Source organism: Lepisma saccharinum, chromosome 7, assembly GCF_977018435.1.
Source record: "Lepisma saccharinum chromosome 7, izLepSacc3.1, whole genome shotgun sequence".
NCBI classification, from domain to species: domain Eukaryota; kingdom Metazoa; phylum Arthropoda; class Insecta; order Zygentoma; family Lepismatidae; genus Lepisma; species Lepisma saccharinum.
Genome location: NC_139235.1, coordinates 35,605,595 through 35,622,636, shown reverse-complemented (window position 1 = coordinate 35,622,636; position 17,042 = coordinate 35,605,595). Strand labels below are relative to the sequence as shown.

At 36.8% G+C, this 17,042-nt stretch overlaps 1 protein-coding gene across 3 annotated transcripts in view; it reads right to left on the bottom strand.

Moving 5' to 3' along the window:
* Nucleotides 1-257: 257 nt before the first annotated feature.
* RSG7 (Regulator of G-protein signaling 7) overlaps nt 258-17,042 on the bottom strand; it is a 179,407-nt gene continuing 162,622 nt past the window's right edge. For 2 of the 3 annotated variants that reach the window (XM_083125854.1, XM_083125856.1), the window contains 4 exons: nt 14,263-14,449; nt 5,981-6,073; nt 2,481-2,574; nt 258-536 (listed from right to left, as the gene is read on the bottom strand). In XM_083125854.1, the coding sequence (XP_082981980.1) occupies nt 2,506-2,574; nt 5,981-6,073; nt 14,263-14,449 (349 nt within the window). In that variant the 3' untranslated portion in view covers nt 258-536; nt 2,481-2,505. The remainder of the gene's footprint in view (nt 537-2,480; nt 2,575-5,980; nt 6,074-14,262; nt 14,450-17,042) is intronic. The other variant, XM_083125855.1, reaches the window with a different exon arrangement.

The following is a 17,042-nucleotide window of genomic DNA, read 5'->3' as shown; positions in this document are numbered from 1 at the left end:
GATGCTGAGTCTATGCTGCAATTTTGGGGACTTCTGCTGGGAATCGAACCCAGGACTGCTTGCACCAGAGGCAAGAGTGCAGCAAACCATTTGGCTACAAGGAGCCCCAAAGATACCACTATCGAGAAATCTTGTGGACTGCCCTTCATAAGTATAGCATGCATGTTGCTTGGGAAACAGGCCTTGTCGTATTTCCTGAATCGGAATATACCTCAGTTTAAAGGGGTATTTATGCATTAACATTTGTACAATAAAGAAAAATTACAAGAAAAATGAAAGCTTTATTTGGATCTTTGGGTAGAGCATCTTTGTGTTCAAGTTGACGATTTCACATCCGTTTGACATTCCACGTCAGGTTTTTTTCACGCTTGCTTTTATTCCCGTGTATCTTGTGGTGAGCTGTGAGTGCAGACATATCCATCATTTATGATAAAACTTCATTGTTGCCACTTCTGTGATTGTTGTCTTTCCTGATTTGAAGTGATGAGTTAGTTTCCAAACCTGAACAACTGAGTCGACAGTAACGATATAACAACCTGCAAAGAACAAGAGCAGAAAGCAGTGTGTCAGTATATTTTTGTACAAAAGCAACATGCACTACAACCTTGGTCTCAGATGCTTCTGAATGTAAAAATATTAATTGTCTCTTTATTAATTACCAACTGTTAGCTCTCATCATACAGTGTTACTGTGTATTTTAATAACATTTCAATATGTTTATAATAATACAATAAAAACATTCACCCAATTTATAATTTTTTGTCATAAAAATGGCAATAATTTAGTATTAAATTTATTAAATTCCCTTATTTTCTGACTGCAGTGAAATTGCAGGAAGAATGAAAATAATATGGTTTTCTTCTTTCTTTCTTCAGTTACAAAATTGTCTGAAAAAGGTGTGTTCGGACTAAGGTTTATAAATTTGAGAGCCAATAGTTCAGTTTTTGAACATGAAAAAACCTTTGCCACTGTGTTGTATTTAATTATGTTGCTCTTCTGTTTCTTTGTGTTTATTGAGATGAAAAGGAATAATGACTGGATAGATATTTTGGTTGCCAGCATCTTCCTGTACACAAGCAACAACATTAAAACTCTTTAAAAAATTACACTTACTCTGCTCAACTAATACAACCTGAAATTAATTAGCTTATTGCTCACAGACAATAGATGAGCAGGCCATTAGTTGAGGGGGCCACTCAGTGGGTGTTTGTAAATAGTTTGTGGACAGTCTGTGGTGTTTCATAAGCATATGCTAGTTTTTATAGGAAGATAGTAGAAGGTTGTGCCTCCACAAAGTGGCATGCTTGTGGACTGTTAGAGCTACCCACTCCACAGATGATCCACAAAATGCACCAGCCAGTGACCCCACATAAAGAGATCCTCAGTTGGAAATATGAGTTCAGACAAAAAAGTAACAAGTGACATGACTGCAAAGTGCACACACTGAAATAGGCCAGTATGTATAAGAAACATTCACTGCATATGTGTACCCAACCGACCAAGGCAATGTGATGCATGCTCTAGAAAGAACAGCCTGGTCTGAGTGGCATGTCATGTTTCTCCAGTGCAAAAGGTTTCATTTATTTATGAAGGTTTGTTTTCAAATGACAAAGCTCTGTGAAGATAGTTTGACCAAATGTCATGTTTGCCTATCATTTGTCGAGCATCAAAGCACATATCTTAATCTAGCACAAGGTCATGGAACACACCACTCAGTTGCTCATGTGAAGGGACCTTCACACAACTCTGGTGAAGTATACTAGCTGAGCTAGATAGTAGGTTCGACTGTCATAGCTGATGTACCAATGTAAGCCTAGCAAAAGGAATGCCACACAAGGAAACGGATGGAGGACAGTATTCAAGCTTCTTTTACTCTTTAATACTGACTTAGCTTTTGAAACTTCTCTTTAATTAGAAATATAACCAACGAAGTTGAACGTTGCATATTGAGGCCCTCAACACAAGCTGTAATGGCATTTTAAGTGCAGCAGAATAACATTTCGTTTAAGAATGGTAAGTTTGACTGTGTGATATATATATTAGAATTTACAATTAATTAATATACAAATTTTATTTTAAAATATCTATATATATATTAACATGCAGTTAGAAAGAAAGTGATGCAAAATTTAAACACGTGCACAATTTATATAATTTATAACATATTAATGACGTACCATAATAATTTTCATGCTTTTATATATTATAAATATAGGAAAGATTAGTTATTATGAAAATAAGTAGAATTTGAACGAAAGAGTAATAATGAAAATGTAAATAAGATAAAGCATGCCAAATTGGAATGATTAGGTTAATACTGTAATCATGAACTCAAGATTTTTGTTTAGCATGCTTAGGTATTTATGTTTATATAACACTAAAATTCTGAATACATAGTGAAAATTTTGTTTCAATTTAGTTGAAGTTTCTCCCCATCTTAAAAATTTGGTGAAATTGTAGACTGAAAATTCGTTTCATACCTTCCCTAGATTTCTTGTCATTGGACTAGGATGTCGCAGTTTCCTTTTTGCCTGAGGAGAAGGAGACTATTGACCTGATACCCTTCACAGAGGTCTGCAAAATTGAAACAAATGTTACACATACATAGATAATATTTTTATTATGTGTAAGCATGCACATTGCATTTGTAGTGTGTATTCACTGCATTATACATTTATAGATTTATGCAAAATTTAGTTACAGTTTTATATCTGAAGATTAGATCAATTTAGGTTATGGTGATGTTTCGCCTGAATAAGTGTATTTCTCAGCTTTGATAGGAAAAAAATATGTACAGAATTAGCGTTTCACTATTTAAATGGCTCAGATGAATTGGAACAAAGTTTAAAATTAAATTTAATATTTGAGCCCTGTGACATTTCTCACTAAGTCAACCTGTTCCTGGTGCCTTGTAAAACAATTTCATATTCCCTGGTACAGCTACTGGGTGGTCATTTGTCTGCTGGAAGACCTTGCCAGCTAGCTTGCAAGTGCTTTCATCCACTGACAGGGGCATTGGATGGCGACTGTATGTGCTTTGTATTCTGCCAGACAGAGCTTGCAGTTTCTTTTAGGTTGGGAATTTTAACACTTGGTTACCACATTTACAGCAGATTTAGGGACGAGGGGGAGGCAACCAACACACAGGGAGCAGGTGTTCCAGAAAACAAGCTGAAAAGAATTTGCCTTCGAAGAAAGACTCTTGTAACACCACAGCCAATTGCCATGTTTGCACCTGGCAGTGAAACAAAATACCAAATAAGCTGCTGACATCTTTTGTATCAGCATGCACAAAAAACGTGTCCTTAAAAACATGCAAGATTCAAGAGAAAAATTAATAAAAATAAGCATGGACATTATTCCAAGCAATACTTGTGCATCCCACTGTACAAGGATTTACATTTATGGCTGAAGGTTCATTTCCAAGTGGCACATGTTGCTTGTTGCATGTCATTGGTTACTTTTGTGTGAAAGTTCCTTTATGGCGTTCTCTATCAGTGGTTCTCAACTCACGAGAAGACAGCCCAGTATTTTTTTTAAGTTGATGTCTCAATTCCAACAATAACTTTTAATAAATTCTGTAACAAAATGTGTGATGTAAAATTGATTAATATGTAATATTACAAATACTTCTTAATCACATCTAAGAATTTATGATAGTATTAAAATTCCTCTCAATAACTGTATTCCCCTTGAAATTCCTATTGAAACCAATGTTAAGAATTCACATGTAATTGAAATTTTCGAACCTTTTATTTGGATAATTTGTAGGCAGTTATCCAGATACAGCCTTAGTGGATTTGCCCACCCCTTTGCAGTTGTTCGTTCTTGAATCCTGACTAGCAAATTATTTGTGAAAGTCTTCTTATCTGTCCTCAGTTGCCAGTTGTGATTAGTCACGGTGTGTTGTTTGCAATGACGTAGCATAGTGCATTGAATCTCAAGAAAATGATAGTGATGACTTGTTTCAGGTAATAAATGAAATTGAAGATTTCAGAAAAAAAAACTGAACTTATTTAAGTGAGAACAGGTACCTAATGTTGTTACACATGTGTGTGTGATTGTTTGTGTTAATATGGTGTACTTAAACATTTTTTTTCATTTACTGGTAGCTTGATATTGTTCAGAGGAATTGTTTTTAGCTTGCACTATAGGACCACACAAAAATACAGCAAATTTTATGTTAAGGCCCACTGCATGTTCATTATTTTTATTTATGCTGCAATACAGTAATTTTGTTTTATTGACTTTCTTTAATAATGCATGTTTTTATAAATTTGATTTTTTTTTGTGTCCTCTTAAAGTGTGAATTAAAGTATATGCATTTGCATCAGTAAAAATTATGAATTTTTCTCATTTCACAAAACTGTTTATATAAATTTCACAAACTTTATTAGGATTGAAAGTGTCATTAAATTACAAGTTTTCAAATCAACTTTGAGATTTTATTTGCTATAAAAAGATAGAAATGTACGTTAAGTCCTGAATTTAAACAAAAAATAATAATTTTTGTACCGAAGTTTTGATTTTTTATTCACTACAAATATGTGTGTGTAAAAAATAACTTACTGTTGGTAGATTATTATCTGTAACTTACACCCAAAATTTTACAGCCAATTGTAAATGATGACAAGAGTCACTGAAATTGACAACTGCAAAATCATTGAATTGTTATTAATACAAAGCATGTTGTGCAATGAATGTAAATATGATGCCACATATTATAGGTATCAAATCCCACAAAATGTCCTTTTTTTTGTAACCAAACTTCACCCAGTTATGTCCCATTGAACCAAACTGTGTATATCACGACGAGGCTGTCCATTAACAGGACCCCAGTGCACATCAATATGGTGTCTGCTAAAGTGAAAATTCTATGCGCTCACTTGTACGAGTTCAAGTTGGGCCATGGAGGTACCAAAGCGGGATGAAATGTTCATAATTTGTTTGAGGAAGATTCACTGTCGGATTGGAAGGTACATTTTTGGTTTGCCCAGTTATGTAATGGAGATGAAACAGTGGTAGACAAATGTCAGTTTATCACCTGCTCTGAACACCCTGCTGCCAGACCTCGTCTCTACAAGATTGGAAAGAGTTGGACGAATGGATTCCTCACCAACTGTTTGTTGAATACAAGAGATCATATCTAACCATTTCCTCATCATTGCTCATGAGACAAGAGACTATTGGTTTACATCATCACTGCGATGAAAAATGGCTTTTGCACAATCTGTACATTATCATACATTATCTCTCGGTGAACCACCAACCATAGGACTCTATCCGAAGCAGCTTATTCTTACTGTTTTGGACAACAGGCTGCACACTGCACTGTGAACTATTGGGACAGAGTGAACGGATCAACGCAAATCTGTCCATTGGCCAGCCACCTTCAAGAAAACAATTCACTATGGAAAAAGCAACCTGCCCCTGTGAATCGCTGAAAGTTTGTGTTACTCATGGACAAAGAACACATGACAAAACTTGCTGCACTTAGATGGGAGACTTTATACCATCAGACATTTCACCAAGGAAATACCACCTTTTACCACATTCAAAACAGACACGCTGTGAAAACTGCAATCATGTCCCCTACCCCCCCCCCCTAAATGAGTTATTAAAAAAAAAAAAGTATAAATGACCCCATGGGAATGTTAGCAAAAGGTTGTCGAATGTTATGGTTATTATTGTGGGTGAGGAGGGTGCTTTTTTCATTATACAGTGGAACCTCGATTTAACATTTTTCAGTGGGACTGGTGTGAAATAACTTAAAATGCAAGAAAATGTAAAACCCGGGAAAAATGTTCAGCATTTTGCTCTGTTGGGACCATGAAAATCGAATGTATAAAGCGGGAAAATTTAAAACCAAGGAGTGTAAAATCGGGGTTCCACTGTACTCTAGAAAAACAACAGGACTTTTTGCGGGGCTTGATACATAAAGGTACAATAATATATGTTGATCAGTTTTATGTAATCTTACCTTCTTCTTTGATCCGCTAAGGAACTCTTTATACATCTCTGACCTTAAGTATCGGGAGTAGCTGTCACTCTTCATCAAGTGATATACATGAGCCTGAGAGAGAAATCATTCATATCAGTCAATTATTGCACAAAATATAATAAGTACACATGCATGAATTCAGACAATTCAAAAATATTTTAAAAGTGACACCATAGAACTTTCAGGACTGCTAAATTTTCAATATCCTCAACGATATTCACCTTGTAGTCCGTATGTGTTTACATAATCACACAACTTGTCATTTGTATATAATTATACATGGTAATCTGTGCAGAATTTGCACACTGTACAGTCAACGACATAATTTATGTTCTGTGAACACCTTGCAACATCAACATCCCACAAAAGAAATGAATTTAGATTCATTCTCTTCTCACACAAATATAAAATAATTCTATGTGTCTTTTGTGGAAAATTGCTGTATTCGCCTATTGATTTTGGTCTCACTGTCACCATTGTCTGTAGTTTATGTAGGTTTTTTAGTGGTTTCTTGCAAATGTTACCACATTAGGCACATATTCTGTAAAAATCACACAGTAGTAGTACATTTTCTGCTATATGAGGTAATGTTTTTGATAACATGCTGACAAAAAGTAGCATTTTATGAATACAGTAGTCACAATTCCTATACAAACTGGCAAGTTCATTCCAAAATAATTCTTGAAGCTTTCCTGGCCGCGAATATTGAAGAGGTTTTCTTGGGCAATGAGAGTGACATTAGCTGTCGAAAGCTCGGAAGCCTTTCCGGAAATCACCTGGCTGATTGCCCGAGAAAACCTCTTCAAGTTCATCCCAAGTTGTTATTTCAGTATCATTTTCACCCTGCAGTTATATATATATATATATAACTAACTCTCTAGCCTTCTTAAACCCGAAGGTTCATGGCTGCAGCAACACAGGCCTTCCATCTTTCCCTATCTTGAACAAGTTCTATATACTCTTTTCCATCCCTACCGATTTCCCTTAGGTCCATCTCAACGTTGTCCCTCCATCTTCGTCTTGGCCTTCCTACAGGTCTCTTACCATCAGGTTTCCCAACAAGAATCCTGTAAACTCTTTCCTCTCCCATTCGTGCCACATGGCCTGCCCACCTAAGTCTTCTTGATTTAATTATTCTAATAATATCTGGACATGAATACAAATTATGTAGTTCTAAATTATGTAATCTTCTCCACTCACGTGTCTCCTCATCCCTTTTAGGTCCAAAGATTTTCCTAAGAATCTTATTTTCAAATACTCTCAATTTATGTTCCTCTTTCAATGTAAGGGACCAAGTTTCACATCCATATAATAATACTACAGGCAAAATTACTGTTTTGTATATTTTAACTTTTAGTTTCTTAGATATTAAACGAGAAGACAAAAGTTTATGAAGAGAGAAGTAACATGCATTTCCTGAATTAAGCCTACTTTTTATTTCCTCTTTAATATAATTTTCATTTGTTAATATTACTCCTAAGTATTTGAATTTGGAAACTGTTTCAAACGAGTTGTTATCAATAATTAGATTTTGATTATTACCTAACACTTGGTTTCGGCCTGTAAGCATATATTTAGTTTTCTTTGTTAACTTCCAAACCTATCTCTTTAGCAGTTTTGAATTTTTTTTTAGCATTATTCTTAATTGTATTCACATCATCCCCCAGTAAGTCTACATCATCTGCATATGCTAACAAGTGAGTCACACCATTTAATTTTAGTCCTTCTTTAGTTTGTTTTACCTTCCTAACAGCATATTCTAAGGCAAAATTAAAGAGCAATGGATATAATGCATCTCCTTGTTTTAACCCATCATGAATTGTAAATTTGTCAGACACATTAATACCCACACGAATTTTACTTTCTGTTTCACTGGTGCATATTTTTATCATACTAACAAGCTTGTTAGGTATTCCAAACTCTACTAATATATTATATAATTTATCTCTTTTGACCGAATCATATGCTTTTTTGAAATCAATGAATAGCTGATGGACATTTTGATTATATTCCTACTTTTTTTCAAGTGTCTGTCTGATGTGAAAAATTTGATCTGTAGTTGATCTGTTAGGTTTAAATCCACATTGATAATCACCTATAATTTCATTAACATATGGGGTTAGTCTTGTTAAAAGAATGTTAGACAATATTTTATATGTTGTTGAGAGTAGAGAAATTCCACGGTAATTATTGCAGTTCATTTTATCACCTTTTTTAAACACAGGAACAATTATGGATTCTTTCCACTGTTGAGGGATTTCTTCTTTATTCCATATTAAACAAATTAATGTATGAATTTGACATATTAATGAATTTCCACCATATTTAATTAACTCAGCTGGTATTAAATCAATATATATATATCTTGCATCTTGCCCCATACTCATCACCTCCCCCACCCTCCTGATCCCCACAGCGGCAGGCGAGTTCACCCTTCACCCTAAGGGCACCTGCCACTCATCCAACCTAATTTACACCCTCATCTGCCAAATCTACGGCAACTTCTACATAGGCGAAACCTCCACCCCCTTGAACCTAAGGATTAATAATCACCGTTCCTCCACCCAAAACTCAGATTTCACTGTTGCCATCCACACCAACAGCCATAACACCACCTTCAATAACTGCTTCCGTGTTGCCATCATCCATCTTTTACCCCCCCCACTCTGACACATTTTTCCGCAGGTGCTGGGAAAGGGCCTACATAACAGGCACGCACGCCACTATACCCCCCGGACTCAACCTAGCCAACCAGTAACCCTTTCCTCTCCTCCCAAAAATTACCCACCCACCTTACAGTAAACACTGGTGAAAGTACTTCTCGTCATCTATCAACGGTTTCTGGCAACACTGATCGTAGAGACGGTACGGTCAGTATTCTGTGCCTCTTCGCTTAGTAACGCCGATCTTTTTTCTTCAACTTGAAAATGCGACATAGATCGCGAAATATAGAATAATTTCTCTTCGTGTGGTAAGTGTTTACTGTCTCCTCCATCATTAGTATATATATATATATATTTCATTTGTGCATTTTCAGAAAAATGTTCAAGAAATTGCTTTTTTTGTGTATTGATGTTGGAATTCAGATTTTTGTCTGCCATTGGTGAAGAAATGTACTTTTTTTAAAAAAAGGCAACAAATGTTTATATTGATACCCAGGATGGCACTGAGGACAGCAGAAACGTCCTCCTCCTATGGTCAACTGGCTAGCAAATAGATTTTTCTTGGGCATGATCAGAGCTTGTAAATTAATTCGACATCTCTCTCTCTTTTCTATCAGAACTTGAAGACAACACAAACATAAGTCAGTTTCCCTTCAAAGTTCTCTAAACTGTATGGTGCAACAGTCTTTCGAGGACCAAGGCCTACCAAAGCAATATTAAGAGTATAATTTCCACAGTTTAATAAAAAATCCAGCTATATTTTGAACCATTCAAGTACTTTTACAAGTATGAGACTCTTTTTGCTATTTATAAAAAATTCAGGGGTAATATCTAATGCAGCTTTATACTCCATTTTTTGAGAATTTTTGGGAAAGCAATTTCCAAGCCCTGGTTATGAGTGCGAAAAATACAACCCTCTGCAGGTCTTCTGGTATTACAATGGCTCTCTTTTTTAGTTGTTTAATTCCACTTCCTGGTGATTAATTATGATTTTAAACAAGGTAAACAAGGTGGGTTTTCGCATTCCTGAAATTTGGCTACTATTTACACTAAGAAAGCAGCCGTACCATTTTATAACTTTTCTTTTAACTCATAGTTGTTACAAATGAGTAAACACATTTTTTGATGTAACATTTCAGGAAAGACTCATTCCCTTCATTGGGCATTTATTTGTTAGTGTGTATTCTGAAATGTTACATCAAAAAAGGGTGTTTACTTGCTTGTAACAACCAAATGTACATTCAAGTAGAACTACTGAGGGTTGTTTCTTATGACTGGTATGAATTGGAAGTGTGACTGTAAGGCTACTATTCCAAGGTCAGCACGTTTGGGATACATGCAAGCCAGTTACCAGTATGTCTGCCCAGTGCATCTGTCCGTGTCCAGCTGCAACTATGCTGAAGCATACTGAATAGTTTTGGGAAAGCTACATTACTACCCTTTCCAACACAAATTATAGGTATTCTGCTACAGATGTGTGTGCTGAATAAAAAGGAAACATCTGGAATTTATTCCGAAAGTAAAGAAACAGGCAGATCCATGACGTGCAACTAGCAGAACCCCAGAGGCCAGATATGGTGGGGAAACTCAAAGCCTTGTCTCTGGCAGTAACCCAGTCACACAACAAACCATTGCATGCAAGTTGGGAACACCACTAAAAACTGTGAACACTACAATGCTGCAGGGAGAGGACTTAGCTCGGGTGCCAAATAGTTCACATGGAATTGAGAGCTTCTGTGCTTGAGCGAATAATGCTCAACCAGGCAAAATGAGCAGTATGCTCTCGAAGCCCAGTAGTACATGTAAAGGGTGTTCCGTATAGGACTCCGAATTTGAATCGAGTGCTATTGTTTTATTTCGAGGTTGGCAGACGTGTTCTTACCAATGTTGGCATCTGTTGTCATGCCTATTAATGTAGCCTCAATTGTTTTGGTTCGTTTGTTGTGGTTTCCTTCTGAAAATCTTCGAATAATCCAGGAGTGTGAACTCCATCCATCCATCCGCTGAGAACAACTATGTGGAGTGGGTTTTGGCAGGTGGAGTGTCATATTACACCCTGTGATTTCTTCTTATGGGGGTTTGTGAAATCACAGGTGTATGCCAACAAACCACGAACCCTTTTGGAACTGAAGGCGGAAATCATACGGGTGATTGGAGGCATCGGGACAGACATCTGCGAGAGGGTTATCAATAATTTTGTGGAGAGTATAAATGCATGCAGACACAGTAGGGGTGGACATATGCCTGACATTGTCTTTCATACGTAAATGGGAGATGTTACTGCTTACATATATATGAAATTAACTATTTTCATTATATTTTCCCTATTTTTATTTAATTTTCTAATTCGGCATCCTATACGGAACACCCTACATAACCATAATTTGTCTAGTAGTTGGCCCTCAAATATGGATAGTGAAGTAAAAGACAATGTGAAATTGAAAGTTAAAGTGACTATAGTCATCATCTCCATGTTAAAATGTAGTTTAGTCTATCTTACCAATACAGTGATATATGAATATGGAATAGATTGTGGGCTGAAACTACTAAGAGGGATATTTTACATATATATGTCTACGATTATTGCCACATTAAAATGATATTCTATTATATCAGGTGATTCCCTAGCTAGAGGCCCCAAGCTTTTGTCTATAAAACTGTGCCATTTACTTAAAGTTCGTCTTGAAATTTTGTATGCACATACCTTTAACAATGTAAAACAAGATCTAACCCCTCGCAATAGGTTTAGACTCCTCTAGTGACCTTCTTTTGTTTTGTTCTGCCACAATGCATCTTGGTAGTGTTGGCTCAAATGTATAGGGATTACAATGTACACAATCGAAGAGCGTGTATTCCTCGTTCGTAAATACTGGCAAAGTGGTTCATTTAAAGCATGTCAAAGGGCATTTCAGACTGAATTTCATGTGAGACGTGTACCTTCAGTGTTGTATTCAGAAATTGGTAAGAAAGTTACACACAACTAAAAGTCTTGTCACACAGCATTCAGGAGGCCGGAAAATGTCTGAAGAGACAAAACAGGATGTAAAGGAGCGATTATTGGCATCACCATCAAAATCATTGCGAACACTTTCCCAAGAAACAAATCTCCTATATTCCACGTGTCAAAAAAAAAAAACCTATCGCACAATCGCAGCCCTGAAAGAAGCCACTTTAAGAAAAGTATTCTAGGAATTGGAGAGACGTGTACAAGAGTGCCTGCACGTGGAAGGGGACCATTTTCAGCATCGGATATGAGCAGATCCTGTTTTACATTGTTCAGGGTATGTGCATAAAAATTTTCAATACAAACTAAGTAAATGGCAGTTTTATAGACAAAAGTTTGGGGCCTCCTATATATGGAATCACCCTGCATATACTTTAGTGTACCATGCTCGATGGTGGGAGACTCAAACGAGTAGGAGTGAGTGAACATGGTTCCATATAAGACTAGTGAACACCATTGTCAACAAAGATTTGAAATCCTGGAAAAAGAGCAGAGTTCATAAATTGTTGTCTTATCACAATGCAGAATTTTGCACAAACAGTAGGAAGGTGTACGAAAATTACCTGGTATTAGAAAGATGGAAATTGGTGATGATTTGGATGAAGCATATGTCTGCCTATGTGAATAACAAACATGGTACTCTGAATGCAAGGAAACTTGTTCCAAAGAATTCATGATTATCATTGGATACAGCTATAATGGGAAGTTAACCATTATCTTTGTTGGCAACAAGGTGAAAGTCAACTTCACATATTATCAAATTAAGTTTCCGACTCCAATTTACTGCACCGAAATCCCAGATCTGTGCGATAAAGAGAAAAATAAGGTCGGGGTGCATCAGAGGTCTCCAATCATGTCTCTAATTCATTTTGTACACTTGGAGAGAGAGAATAGAGCAGGAAATGGTAATACATGCTATTTCTTTCAATAACATTATAATGAAGTCACCTGATGCATCCCCCATGGATTTTTGTGCCTTTGGAGTGCTTGAAGAGACACTGGGGAACAGACATACATGTACCACAAACGGCTTATAGAAACCTTGAAAGGAGGAGTGGGAACAAACTTTCGTGGCTGTTCTTTGGAAAAGCCTTTCAAAATGGAAAGGAAGGTGCAAAACTATAGCTATCGTGAAGGGACACCAAATTGAGCATGATCGGTGGTGGGAACATGGAATTTTCTAAGATGAAATCAAATTGAAAGTCATTACCAGAGATCGGAAACAACTAGGGCTGAGCCAATACCACTTTGAACCAATGCCGATACTTTCATCGATACCCACCGATACTGATGCCGATACTTGGAAATTTTGATTTTAAAATAATAAAGGCTAGTTATCAAGTCATTCTAGCTCATGACATCATATTCCTTTAATGACATTAAATAACTCCCAAATTATTCTCATGTAGTATTGTAATACTTTAAAATGTCTTGTTACATTTAATCAAAGAAAGAGGTTTTTGAAATGTTGCAAGACTTTTTAATGTGTTGCAGTTACAAAAAGAATTTTAAAAAAATCCGTGGATTTTGTCTCTTCTTCAATTTCCTGTCAACACTATTCATTCTTGTCATTTTGGTTAACCTGGAGAGGGAGAAAAACGACGTAAAAATATATGCAAATACAGTTATTAAAATAATGTCTCTTTATAATGTGCTGTCCATCTGTCATTGCAATAAAAACAAGTCGCTGCAGTATCTGTTGATACTAACAGTCACGTGAAAGACTTACACAGAAGGGAAGAGTACAAGAAGAAATTGTTGAACCAACAACCTCCCTCCCCACTTGAATGTACATGAAACAATGAATTTCACAGTGACTTTCACCAGTCTTTCCCAACAACTCCGTAATCATCTGGCCCAGAAACAGCCCAGCATGTAGTAATGCTGGTTTTAAAAACATTCACCTTTCTTACCCAAGAGTGTGCGAGCAGGAATTGGAAATGGATGATTTCTTTTATTTCCGCACAGCCTTTACCAGGTAGTTGCATGTCTTCCAGAAGTCTGGATGCAGCTTTCCCTTTACCCATGCCTTTGATCTTGTCAATCATCTGCTTCCCAGGAGGGTGGCGTTTTGTACAGTAATTCTCGGAAAACCTAAGGAGCTTCTTCCAGTCTGCCACAAGGAAGGGTGAACGAACTTTTGAAACGGACAAATGTTGCTCTTGGTCTTGGTTCTAGCGACTCAAAAACATTGGTATTGGTAGGAAAGTGTCAACTGATACTTGCCGATACCGATACCAGAAACAACCCTCTGTATACCTCTTTTTGTAAACCAACATACCAATTAGGAATAGACCTAAAGTGACACATGGACCACAAGAATAAACATCAGGAATCGGAACCCACTAACTGTGATTACAGCATGTCAGTTGCACCTGACATAAAAGACGTATATGTATTAGCCATTCGCTGAATACATATAACCCAGCTTATATTGAGTTATCCAACAATAAACACTGGTGTAATAGCTGTGAATGAAAGATCATTTTCATGGTGATTCCATCAATTCCTACTGGTATTCATTATACAATGAAAGTAGAACTTGGTGGAACACATAAAGCCATTGAAACATGCTGGTTAACATGTGCACTCACTGCAGCCACATCGAAAGTCCATCGGTCAGGGTTTTCCATGTTTTTCTTTGTGATTTCATACGATTGAGAATCAACGTTCACGGGACAACTCGCATCTGGAGCCAGAAACTCTGCCCATATCTCCTCCACTTTATCCTGGACATCTTTCTGCGGCTGTGCCTTCAGCTCCTGTACTGCTTCCCAAAACCTATGGAGAATGAAAGTATAAATCTTAATTGCATTACATAAATTCACAATTATCAGTGTTTCAAAATTCATTATAATTCCATGAAATCCTTCTTGTTCCAGTCCTCTAATATGTAACAGCCTTTGGTCTCTGACTTGTTTTTACATTTCTTACCCATGCTAGTGTGACAAGCTACTTGAAAAGAATACAGCAATATCTAGTGATATTTTATTTCCTTCATTCTTTTAATTTTACCACATCTTATCACTCTTTAACCCTTCAAGCCGGGAGTTAAATACCCATCAGCCGCTGCGAGAGGCGGTAATTTTAAATCAGCGAAACACCAATTTTCGCATAATGTCACAAAATTGAACATATCTTAAAAAACATTTGCTCAATTACAATGAAATTTTCAGGACTTGTAAACGAAACTTCACACTACATAAAAATGTATAAATAATGACATTTATACTATAGTAACAAAAATAATAAAAATAAAAATTTACATGTTGTGCATGTTGTCTTGTGTTCTTGTTAGTTTAGAAGTCCAACGTTGTGTGGTACAGTTTAAAACATGCTTCGAAACACAGTCCTACTTCACAATCTGAACACCAATAATAATAAATAACCTTCACCGTCACTTTCCTCTAAAAACGCAAAGAAATTCGTCCGTTTCGATGCCCTTTACTGGCTCGTGCGATGCCATTTCTCAGCTGTTTTTTTTTTAATAAAGTGATGCAATCGCACATAATTTCATGTAATTGGAAGGAAAACCAACAGATGGCAGCACTTTGCAGTCTACTCTTGAGTTACATGCATTTTCATTCATGTGGGAAAACAAGAGATGGCAGAATATGCATCATTTTGTCACTACTACAGGGGACGTATACGTGTACGTCGAACCGCCTCTAGAAGCACTATGAGGGTCCGTACACGTGTACGTCGAACCGGCTTGAGGGGTTAACTCTTTGAAAACAAACCAGAAAAGCTAGTGCATGATTTAAAAAAGTTTAAAGAATGACTCAATACACAACTTCAAGTGACAATTACCCACTTACCATGGCCATATTTAAAAAGAGGGAGGGTTTAGAATGAATCCTCAGTAATCAATGAAACCTTTGAACCAAAATGACAAGACAAGCTGCTAGTATCACTTGTCGCTTGCATGGGCCATTTTCTGAATGGCATGATTTGTGTTGCCTCTGTTTGCATGTACCAAAGAAAGTGACAAAAGACATTGGCCCCTTCAGTCTTATAAGAGTGAAGGGGCCCATGTTGTTTGTTGCTTCAGTGTGACCCCCCCCCCCCCCCCAAATCTTTGTTCCACATTGCTTGTCTCCTGTCGTATGTCACTTCCGTCTGAAAGTTCCGATAATGCCAAGTCTTTAACAGACTATATCTTGTGTTTTATCCTCTTCTCTATGCCACTGTCACCATTATCTAGTTTAGCATTATAATAAGGATAAGGTAGAGTTATGGTTGGACACTGAATAAGGAGTCCAATTATAACACCATTAAGCCTTGTTTCCATGATATGAAAAACTCAATATGCTGACCAAGGCAGAAATTAATTTTATTATAAAAAATATAAACTAAACGTAACGTTTCAACCTTCTAGCAAGGTCTTCTTCAGATTCTGCACCAAGTACAAATGTAACAAGGTACAAGAACAGGACGATATATACACAAAAATACTCCCCTCCAGACTATTAGAAAGTTGTTCTGGAACATTCTAGCAGGTGCCTTTCCCTTGTCAACTTTACTTTCACCTGAAAGTGAATGTGGTTGGACACTTTATCTCGTGCTCTATTTCCTTCTTCCTTCTTCTCTCCTCTTTCTCTCTTGTCTTTTCCACTCTTTCTAACACCTTCTTCCATTCTTTGAATGTTTGAACGTTGCGTTTAGTTTATATTTTTTATAATAAAATAAATTTCTGCCTTGGTCAGCATATTGAGTTTTTTGAATAAGGAGTAATCCATCATAGATTCAGTCCTCACCTGAAGATGATAGAAAAGGTTCCCTCTCGACTCATAGTGTTTGAATATGTAAATGGTGAGCCTATACTCTGCTCCAGGAATCTTAGTCCCCACTCTCAATACGTGATCACAGAAGCGGCCACTTCATTATTGCTCCAACTCGTAATCAGTGAGAATATCGTAGTCCTGAGTGAGTGTTAACGAGTGCCGAGTTGGACGTCTTACGAGTTCTTGTTAACCATAAGTTTGTCCTAGAGCCTACACCCAAACAACCAATCGGATTTCAAGAAATAAAAATGCGTCAGGTTCATTCTTGCATGAAACTCACGGACAAGGTGGTGTGCTCGGTGAAAATCGTCTGCTACTTTCAGACAATGAAGGTGCATGATGGCTTCAAATTGCACTAGTTGAGAAAATAAATTATAATTTGAATGAAGGGTGATCTCAAACAACATGCACAAGATGACTGTGCCTTAACTGTCCTTAAAATGTGATTAAATGAGCACGAATGTCTGCAGCCGAGTTTATTTCTGCCAGAGGGACTGGTCTTCTGCTGGATGCTACGTGGAAACTTTCTATTAACAAAGCACTGAGACTGATGCTTTCGCCTAGTGCATTCCTTCTTACGTTGGTAAGTT